The following is a 10,722-nucleotide window of genomic DNA, read 5'->3' as shown; positions in this document are numbered from 1 at the left end:
GGAATGCTACAGACCATCTGGAAGGACTCTATCACCAACAAACCACATTTGAGAACCTCTGATGTATATTGTTTCAAAGAAAAAACAATGCCTCTCTAGCCCCACAAATTGCAGCTGTAGAAGTTTTAACATGTCACAAATCTGGCACTTAAGCAATAAATTATCATAAGATTATTAATATATTCAGAGCAGATTAAGAAAAATGGTACCAATTCCTTTATAATAACATTTTGGTTGCTGTGTCTTACCTTATAATTTATGTTAACTTCATCCCCAATGTTCTCAGTTGTATTAATAACAGCAGGAACTGTATCATTTGCTAGAATTGTAAAGTGGGATCTTTTTAAAACCCTGTGGATTAAAAAAATAGAAGAACATTTATAATTATGCACTCCAGCAGTTAATTACAGACAGCTTTTCATTATTCTGTTAATTCTCCAGGGCTAGTTTTGCCACAGTAAGTGCACTACTTCTTCCATTAATGCTCAATTCATCAGTTTCTGATTAATGCTTGATTTTTAAAGTACTGTTTACATTTCAAATGCCTTATTCAGATAAAACTTAATCTGAGCAAATACTGGTCATAAAAGAATGATGCATTTAGGCCCTGATTCTGTCATGCTTGCTCACAAGACAGGGATTATCTCACCCTGTGAGTAGTGTCACATGAAATGGACACAATCCAAGAGGCAAACATGAAATAGGAGGGAAGGTATCAAGAAAGGGTTGGCTAAATTGGGCTCTATTCATCAACGATCTGGAGGACGGGATGAAGTGCACCTTCAGCAAGTTTGCAGATGACACAAAGCTGAGTGGAGTAGTAAATAGGCTGGAAGGTAGAGTTAGGATTCAGAGAGAGACCTTGACAAACTGGAGGATTGAACCAAAAGAAATCTTATGAGGTTCAATAAGGAGAAGTACAAAGTTCTGCATTTAGGATGGAACAATCCCATGCAACGATACAGGGATCAACTGGCTAAACAACAGCTCCTCAGAAAAGGGACTGGAGATTAAAGTGGACAATAAAATGAATATGAGGCAACAGTGTGCCCTTGTTACCAATAAGGCTAACAGCATACTGGACTGCAGTAGTAGTAGCGTTGCCAGCAGGTCGAGGGACGTGATTATTCCCAGATATTCAGTACTGGTGAGGCCAGATCTGGAGTACTTTGTCTAGTTTTGGGCTCCCCGCTACAGAAAGGATGTGGACAAATTGGAGAAAATCCAACAGTGGGCAACAAAAATGGGTAGACGGCTGGGGAGCATGACTTATGAGGAGAGGCTAAGGGAGTTGGGCTTATGTAGTCTGCAGTAGAGGAGACCGAGGGGGAATTTAATTCAACTACCTGCAGGGTGGTTCCAGAGAGGATGGAGCGAGACTGTTCTCAGTGATGACAGATGACAGAACAAGGAGCAATGGTCTCAAGTTGCAGCAAGGGAGGCTTAGGTAAGATATTAGGACAATGTTCTCACTAGGAAGGTAGTAAAGCCCCAGAACAGGCTGTGGAGATTAGACCATCCTGTAGGTTTTTAAGACCCAGTTAGACAAAGCCTTGGCTGGGATGATATTGCTGGGTACAGTTGGACACCTGAGGTCCCTTCCAACCTTTATTTTATATGAATCTATGATTCTACATGGGGTAGATTCAAGGTTAATTTGATGCCATTTATTAAAGATGATATAAGTTTGAAGTCAGAGGAATTAAAGAAAAAGAAAAGGGGAAATTTTAAAGGGCACAAACATAAATAAGTAACTAATACCCATTAATTTTCAGAGGGGTAACTGCCCTGCAATACTGTGCAAATGCCAGCTGGAATCAAATTAATCTAATTATTCACACGAACACCATGTTGAAATATATAGGCTCACCTGTAATTTTTTTAAGAGAGCATACAAGCAAATCTCAAATAATTTTAAAAGTAAGGTATGTATTTTTAATATGCTAGGACTTCAGAACAACAACAACAAAATCATGTGCAAACTGATAAAGCCTTTGACAACCTGGAATTAAACCCATGAAACCCTAAAAGAACCCCCCCAAAAACAAAACAAACCCTCCTACAACACACAATTCAGGTTGCTAGTTTTCCTTGGGACGGCTCTACGGGCTGGATTCTATTCTACCTGTTAGGCTCATAAGTGTGATTCTATTCACCCTGCTAGAGTCCCTAAAAACAGTTAAAGCATAAGGGGAATGGGTCCTTTTCCTCCTTTCTGCTTGTTTGTGACTCAGTCTTACAGGTCAGAGGAAAATGTGCTGCAAAAGCCAGTAACATAACCAGTGCAGGGTGAGTAGAGCACCAACCCCAGGCGCTGACTTGAGGGGGATGGGGGTGGGGACAGTATGGCCCCATCCCAGCAGGAGTCTTTACCACAGCAGGTTCAGCCCAGCCCTAGGAGTTAGCAGGTGCAAACCCATGCCCAGCAGTCTATCTGAAATGATGCTCCTTCGCCTGGAGTTGTTGTCATGGGAGGCACAGCCGTGTACCAGGGGGTAGGAAAGGGTGAACTGGGCAACAGGAGCAGTCCCTTGGCAGCCTACGCTGTAGACTTTCCTTCAGTACCAGGAGCCTGAGCCCATCCTGCTGCGGCAGTAGCGGTAGCGGTAGCAGTAGCAGCTGCTGATCAAATAGGAGAGTTATGGGATGTGCTTCTCTCCTCACCTATTTCCCTCCTTTTCTGCCTGCCCCACACTGATGGCTTGAAAATGGTATTTAAAGGTTTGCTTCTTGGGAATTGGCTTATATATATATTCTGAACCATTTTAACACATTCACACATACATATATATATATATATACACACACACATACATACATATATACATATGTGTATTAGAATGGTTCAGAATGGGCAGCAGGGGTTAACTAATTTTTAAAATCCTGGGTGACACACACACACACTTACTTAATTCTTCAGAAGCAGAAAGGCTATTTAACACAACAAGACCAACACTGCCTCTCCCCCACCCCGGAACAAGGCATCTAGGTCCTAAATCCAGAGCCAACACCCACCTCACTCTCCTGTGGTCAGCATAATTCCTGGCCCCAGGCTAAAAGATTTTGTTCTGGCTGACAAAAGTTGATACATTAATGAATTTTCAGGACTTGAATACAGTAAAATCCAAATTAGGCACATAAATTCACTTAGATGCAACAAGGTGGGCTAGATCCTGGCCTTGTGGTGTTTTCTAAGGCACCTAAAGCATTACTAAATTAAAAGAATAATGGTGGAAGTCCACAAAGATGCTTTTGCACTGTAAATCTAACTTGAAAAGGAGCTGCAATCTTCTGCAGACAGTGACTGTTTCATTATTTCCTACCACTGCTGTTTTCAGTTAAGTCTTCTGCTTCTTGTTCATGAAAACAGTATCTGTTACTTGTGCACAACACCAAACACAAACTAGCAGAAAAATAATGTTATATTTTCCGTGATCGTTTGCTATATTCCATTCTGGAAAAGAAAGTACAGAGCAAGATGAATACCTTGAAAATATCAATCCTGTTTCATATTTTACTGGAATTGAAATGTGTCCTCTGTTGTCAGCTACAGTTTCAGGTGGTTCTTCACTGTCACTAGAAGAAAACAACAAACCACTCAGATCAGATTATGATATTCATCATTACACAGGAGGAATAGTTGGTGGGGAGAGCTCTAGACAGATTGAAATACCTGGAGTAAAACACACCAGTGACCACTTCAAGCTAATTATGGTCTTTTAAACATAAATTGAAACAGTTCTTTCCAGTAACTACAAGTGCATGTACTGCATCAGACCAAACTCAGAAATACATCCTTGTAAAAATGAGAATACAAACTGTTGTGGATTGAAAATAGCTACATTATATCAAGTAGAGGCCATCACCATTGCACAATCCCTCTAATTTCCAGTGACAGCATATACTGCAGGGAGCGGCAGCTATGTCCAGGCACCTCAGTCTCGACCTGCTTTAACACCACTGAGTGGTAGGCCTCTCTTTAGCAGAGACTGCAAATTATTTTAAAGTGTATGGTAATTGTGTAATGGGAACAGATTTCTTCTATAGCCGAGTCCAGCAAATCTGATTCAGTTGTGACTCACTGGGCTCAAAAGATATAGCTGTTTATTTAAATCACTTCATTAGGTAGTCTCCAGCCAGTTATATCTTGGTACATCACTAAAGCCAGCAATTCCAGGTATTAAATATTCTTTTTTGAACTGAAAACAGCTCATCTCTGTTTAAAAAGCATTGGTATACAGCGACAGTACAGGGCAAACAAACAATAATTATTGTAACTAACCTTGTTACACACACCTGAACAGTAGCCACTTCTAGAAGGTAAGTAACATTGAACTGAAATGCTATTCTGAAAGAAATCTGGGAGAGAAAATACATTTTAAATAAGTAATAGGGGAAAAAAAAATAAGGGAAAGAAAATGTGTTCAGTTATGAACAAAAAAATTACTCTGATGAAATGAGCTAAATGCTTTCAATGACATCCCATAGTCCTTCTTCACTTTTTACTCCATCTATCTGAAGAAATGTGATTTTATAATTCTGCCCTGAAGAAAAAAGAAATCCATGAGCTATCAATCACTACAGACTAAAGTTGAGCATAGGCCATGTAATACATTAATGAACTGCATAATTTTATTTTCTTGGCCCAAGCAGCTTAAATCTTTTCAAAAAAGATCTTTGAAATTTTTTGAAAGCAGGCCAAAATGGTCCTCTCTTTCCTCAGCTTTTTGGGGGAAGGCTTGTGTACCAGCTCCTGAGGTGGTTGTTCCCCTCTGGGTGAAGGAAGGCTGATTGGCTTTTTCCTATCTGGATTTTAATAGGTTGCAAAGATGCCTAGAAGAATGAAAAGGCTTTTTAAAAAAAACCTATAGAAATAAGGATTCTTAGATTTTACAACAGTTTATTAATTATTATGATTGCAGTCAATAAACCATTACATGGTCACTGTGCAAGCTCCGGGAGCTTTGTTCTAGTCATACACTTCACAGCATCACAAGATAGATATCCCAGTAGCTGTTTTGCTTTGGTTTAATGAAACCCATCTGGTAATGCTACTAAACATAGAAAATTAGGATTGGAAGGGACCTCAGGAGGTCATCTAGTCCACACCCCTAATTAAAGCAGGACCAGCCCCAACTATATCGTCTCAGCCAAGGATTTGTCAAGTCAGGCCTTAAAAACCTCCAAAGATGGAGATTCCATCACCTTTCTAGGTAACTTCTTCCAGGGCTTCATCACTCTTCTATAAAGTAATTTAGGTGATGTAACCTTCTTAGTTTGTTAATCAAATGGAGTTTAAATCTTGGCTGAATCTCTTAATGTCTATAAAACAAGTATAATGTAAATCAGAGAGAGAGAGAGAGAGAGCACTGTCTGGGAACTATAAGCATATAAAAATTAGGAAGAGGCCCAGAAATGAAAAGTAATGGGAATGTTTTAGGAGCCAATGAGAATCACATGAATTATTCTTTGACTGTAAAGAAGGGCCTGAAGCTTCTGTGTTTTGAGGTTGAATGGGAATTGATGGGCATCTAGCCACAGGAATACTGACACTGAAAGCTGGAAAATAAAACAAGAAGCTAGGAATGGGAACAACATGCTCTGGTTTCTTCCTGATATATCTTCAAGGAAATAACAGCTGATGTAGTTCCTAGAAGTCAGAGACTGGAGCTGGAACAGAGGGTTTAGGGATGGGGCAGAGAAAATTTAACTTTTAATCTATGTACACAGGATCTGTGTTTTCCAGAACTCAAATATTTTATCCTGAGGCAATTCAAATGCAATTTGAACTCTAATGTCTATGAAATCTATAAAATGTATTGCCCCTGTTTTAAGCTACTATGCAAATATCTAAGTTTTTCTTTAAGATATTTCATTCAACATTTGGTTTTAACTAACAAAGAATGTCTGTGTGCATATACCAGAAGTTAATTCTTAAAATGTGCAGACATTGGTTATAATTGTTCAAACATTTTACTTCCAAGGCCCTGGGCAGATTTCTCAACAAAAATACAAGGAGGATGTGGGCACAATTCTTCTTTCTGGCATATTTATTTGTGATAAATTCAACTAAGTCACAGAAGACAGTCATTTTGGTTCAGTCCATGGAAAACTCAAAAATTCAAAAAGGGGCTGAGAGTTTATATAAATATGCTTTTATACATCACATGCAGAAACATGGACTATTATATTCAAGGACAAGTTGGAAACTTTACTGTATAGGAGTATCACTTACCTCTTCTTCAGATTTTAGAAAAGGGTACCCCACTCTGCAAGTGATATTGTGATTGGATTCACAACTGTCTTTCTGTATACCCTACAGAGACATTGTACAAGTAACACAAAAGTGATTTTATTTTTATGTGCATCTCTCATAAAGTTTTGAATTACAAAATAAATAGCTGAGGAACACCTAACGATACTGTCATTTTCATTTTTGGGCATCATTACAGTAATTTAATATTCTAACGTTTAATTAAATTGAAACAAAAAGTAAAATGCCACAATATATGTAAAATAAATCTCCCTTACAATGGACATATAAGACTATATCAAAGTTACTGATGTTGTTTACTGGCAGAAGTGCTCAAAGCACTTTAAGATGAGTAGGGCCTGACTTTTAAAAGTGGATGTGTGTAACTGAACTACAAAAATGACCTACAGCAACATCTAACTTAAAAAAATTACTGTGCTTCTATGTAAATCTAATGTTGATTTCATACAAATCAGACACAGCATAAATGAGCCATTGTATAGAAGTGTATGCATGTAACCATGGAAATTGTGTGTCCAACGTAGGCATTCAATCAGAGACGCATTGGTCAATATCAAGCCCATAATAAATAGGAACATAGACATTTAAAATCCTTGTCTCCTAATCGCTGTCAGACTAGGAGGAAATTAAACCAAAGTCTTTTATGACCTAGGTGTATGCTCAAACGATTTTGCTAAAAGGCAGGTAGTACCACCACCACACATCCACCTCCCACCCACTACATACTTGACTGAAGGCAGGCCATGACTGCTGTATATTGTGTTGAAATCAGTGCTGTCAGTGTTAGGTATTCTATGAAAATACCAGATTTGCCTCCTCAGGGGACCTAGGTAGAGGGACATCTAGTTTATGGATCCTTTGGAGGCTTTGTCCCAAGCTAGGTGATAAACTTTTCAGTCTTGCCAAGATAGTGTTGCTTCTGTGCATGAAACCTAAGCAAGAGAGTCTAGATAACTTTACTGGTGAAAATGTAATTGCCTACAAACCTTAAGAAACCTAAGAGGATCAAACCCTTGGACTTCACCCAAATCTTACATTAGTCTCACTTCAGGTACCTAAGCCCTTTTGTGGAATTCAGCCACAATCCATTTAAATCAAAAGATTGCTATACTGGTATTTGTTTATTGATCAGCTGAAGACTGTGTCAGAGCAATGACCTGCTCTTATATAGGCCATAATTGTATTTGGCTCCCTTTAGCCCAGGAAAATATAGTTCCATATTAATTCTCAAATTTAGCAGTGTAATATCCAACCTTCTCAGACCCTACCCCCAACCCGAGAGTGTAGTAAAAAGAATAATCTCTACCTCAATTCCAGCAAAAATAATATTTGAAGAATAGCAAACTAAAACTCTGGTATTATAGGCACTGTCTTTTTTATTCTTGACAGATAGTAGGACATTGAACTTGTCATTGCTTGATTTTACAATGAATGGAGAAGAGCTGTAAAATAAAATGACTTGGTTAATCATTGTGACTTTCAAAATAATTAAAAAAAATAGACCAAAGGACCTTTTAAGATGGCCACACTCCTTTATTTTGCTTAGAGAACATTTCATGTCAGTACTCTATTAGAGCACAATTTATAAATATATTTATATATGCAGATATTTTAAGAAAGATACCAAGTTTCAGTGGAGTTACCTGTTACCAGCTATGCTTGCATTTGCTTTCAGAACCAGGTCAGTAGTACATATGTTTTTGAGTCCACAATCTTTGGTGAAAGGAATCTGCAACAATATTTTAATCCAAAATTCCTTACTTGAAAAAATCCAAGTTACAGCATTTCACAGTTTTCTATTTTATATCACATAACTTTTGATGGATGGCATGAAGATCTTTGCTAGTATTAGGCTGTAAACAAATATAACTTTGAAGCACTTTAAGAGGGGAGGAGAACTTGGTCAGGCACGTGCATCTGCTATTCTGATATAACTACCACATCCATTGACATATAAATGAGATAAATCACTATAAACTTTAACTAAGAAAGAAACAGGGTTAGTATTACAATAGTATTGCTTAATCTATACTGGTATAGGAGCATGGATTCATAATGGTTATATCCAAACAGCGTCATTCCATATATACGAATGAATGAGTAAAGATGAAATGACGTAGCCAGGATCACAAACACAATCAATGTAGCTAAGTGGTCAAGGTCACTAAAAGTCCTGACTCTTACCATATTTTCTTACATACCACCCCCACCCCCAAATAAAACACCTGGTTTTGTGAAGGCAGTATAAAGAAAAAAAAAGATTTTTCCAGTCCTGGCTGAATGTTGAATGCTTCAGGAGATTTCAGGAGAACCTGACTGCAGCAGCTGTGGTTGTTATAGGGTTAGGACTGTAACTCTGATCCTAACTGATACATTCTGCCCCATCTCCCCCTGAGGCTGGCTGAGGGAGAAGCACAGCAGTCATCTCATAGAAGTGTGTTCATGCTTCTATTCTTTCATGTTTCTAGCCCAGCAAAGAAAAATCAGCTTTCTCATTTAAGACATACCCCCCAGTTTTGGATGCCTGATTTGGTGGAAAAAGGTGTATGTGGTATGCAAATAAATATGGAGTCTTCCTTTTATCCACATAGATGGCACAGCTGCCTTCCTGCCCTCCTGCAGATTTGTATTTGGGCATGTCAGATGTAAAATCCAGTCAGGGTTCCACAAATTTGACTCAAAGCCTACTGAAATAATGTATTCCACTACCGATGGCTCTCTGGACAATGCATCTTCTGTCAGGCTCCTTTACCCTTACTGACCAACTGTGGACTGTGCCAAATATAAGGCCTTATATATGGTAATTGTTGTAGGGTGAATTTCACCCCAACTACGTAAGACATTAGTAGTGAACCTTGCTGACTTACATATTCATATACTGAGTTTGGAAGGTTGCTATCAAGAACAGGACCACTCTCTGGATCAGAAAAATTGAACTCCAGCAAAACCTTGACAGAGTGCAGAAAATCTGGCTTGTCCTACAAAGAAAGCAAATGAAATGTTGTTATGATCTTTTCTCCTTTACACCCCTTTATTGATGAAGCCACTGAAAGAAAATAGATATGAAAAGCTGAAGTACAGCATCTTTCAGTTTCATTTTTATCACAATCTTAGTATTGGAGAATTATCTGAAGTATGAACTGTCAGTAAGCTGAAGATGGTTAATGATGAAAAAGCAGTTTGTTTCAACCAAAATTTCAAAAATACATATCCCTATTTCCTTTGGATGTTTTATACGATCATAAAAGGTCAGCTGATCCATCCTAAAGTAGCATCCTAAAGTATTCATGAGCGGGGGGGGCAAAATACAGCCTGCGGGCTGGATCTGGCCTGCCAACTGATTGGATCTGGCCTGTGGGTGGGTGCCTGTCAATTGATTATATCTGTCCCATGGCTTCCCCCATGGTGCTCTGCATGGGGTCAAGCCCTGCCTGCTCCTATCTGGGGCAGCACATGCCACGCTCCTGCCTGGACCCACTGACAGTTCCAGCCCAGGCCAGCACACACAGCTTCCCAATGGGGCTCCTCCCAGTGTGGCTGCTGCTACCCAGGTGCTCCTCAGCTCCCCCTGCCTCCAGCAAGCAGCTCCTTATCCTCCTCCTGCCCCTGATGTGCCACTCTGGGCTGCAGGTAGCACAGGGAAACAACAGTGGCTGCAGGGACATGTGCTGGGTATTACACACCCAGTCAGGTGGGGTAGAAGCTGCAGCTGGGCATCTTCTGCCCCAGCAAGTGGGGCTCCTACTCCAAATCTGCCTGCCTTATAACCCACCCAGCATAATCATCAGCCACCTATGGGCAGCTCAGTGAGTGGAAGGCAGTCCCATTGTGAAGCTGTGCATACTGGCTGGGGTAGGTGCAGGTGGGAGCATGGTGCAGGCTGACCTTGGTGGGAGTGGGAAGGGCTTAGCCCCATGTGGAGGGCCGTGGGGGTAGCCATAGGCCGGATGGGGTGTGGGGTGACTGCACCTGCACTGCACTTCCTGGATGAGCTCTGCTGCAGATATCCCCTGATCTCCCTTCCCTCCCTCCACCCCCAGCCAGCTCCTATGATGTAATGCATGGGCAGCTCATCCTACATATGTGTGCACCCCCCACCTCCCCACCCTCTGACACACAATATACAAGAGTAAGACTTTTTTTTAACTATTATGCAATCGCCTCTACTTACACTACTCAAAAAAAACATAAATCAAAGCAAAAAATATTTTTTGAAATAAAATTAAAATATTTTATAGTAGATGCTTGATTTTTAGTATATGATTTGTTAAAATGATATCTTCTGAAAGATTTTGTGTGCAGCTCTCAACAGGGCCTATTATATCTCTGGTTTTATATGCAGCCATGGTGTTTCTAGATGTTTTAAGATTAGGTAGATCAGGGCTGTCCAACTCATGGTCTTTGGGCCATGCACAGGCCACAAGGGGTTAAATTGCAACCCCCCCCCC

At 39.9% G+C, this 10,722-nt stretch overlaps 1 protein-coding gene across 3 annotated transcripts in view; it reads right to left on the bottom strand.

Moving 5' to 3' along the window:
* ITGA1 (integrin subunit alpha 1) overlaps positions 1–10,722 on the bottom strand; it is a 133,850-nt gene that overhangs the window by 19,889 nt on the left and 103,239 nt on the right. For all 3 annotated transcript variants that reach the window (XM_025196132.1, XM_025196131.1, XM_006017278.3), the window contains 7 exons: positions 9,142–9,252; positions 7,918–8,003; positions 7,581–7,716; positions 6,236–6,316; positions 4,283–4,359; positions 3,487–3,576; positions 249–351 (listed from right to left, as the gene is read on the bottom strand). In XM_025196132.1, coding sequence (XP_025051917.1) covers positions 249–351; positions 3,487–3,576; positions 4,283–4,359; positions 6,236–6,316; positions 7,581–7,716; positions 7,918–8,003; positions 9,142–9,252 — 684 coding nt within the window. The remainder of the gene's footprint in view (positions 1–248; positions 352–3,486; positions 3,577–4,282; positions 4,360–6,235; positions 6,317–7,580; positions 7,717–7,917; positions 8,004–9,141; positions 9,253–10,722) is intronic.

Source organism: Alligator sinensis, unplaced genomic scaffold (genome assembly GCF_000455745.1).
Source record: "Alligator sinensis unplaced genomic scaffold, ASM45574v1 scaffold573_1, whole genome shotgun sequence".
Classification (NCBI taxonomy): Eukaryota; Metazoa; Chordata; order Crocodylia; family Alligatoridae; genus Alligator; species Alligator sinensis.
The sequence above is the reverse complement of the archived record's forward strand: the minus strand, read 5'-3'. Positions and strand labels throughout refer to the sequence as shown.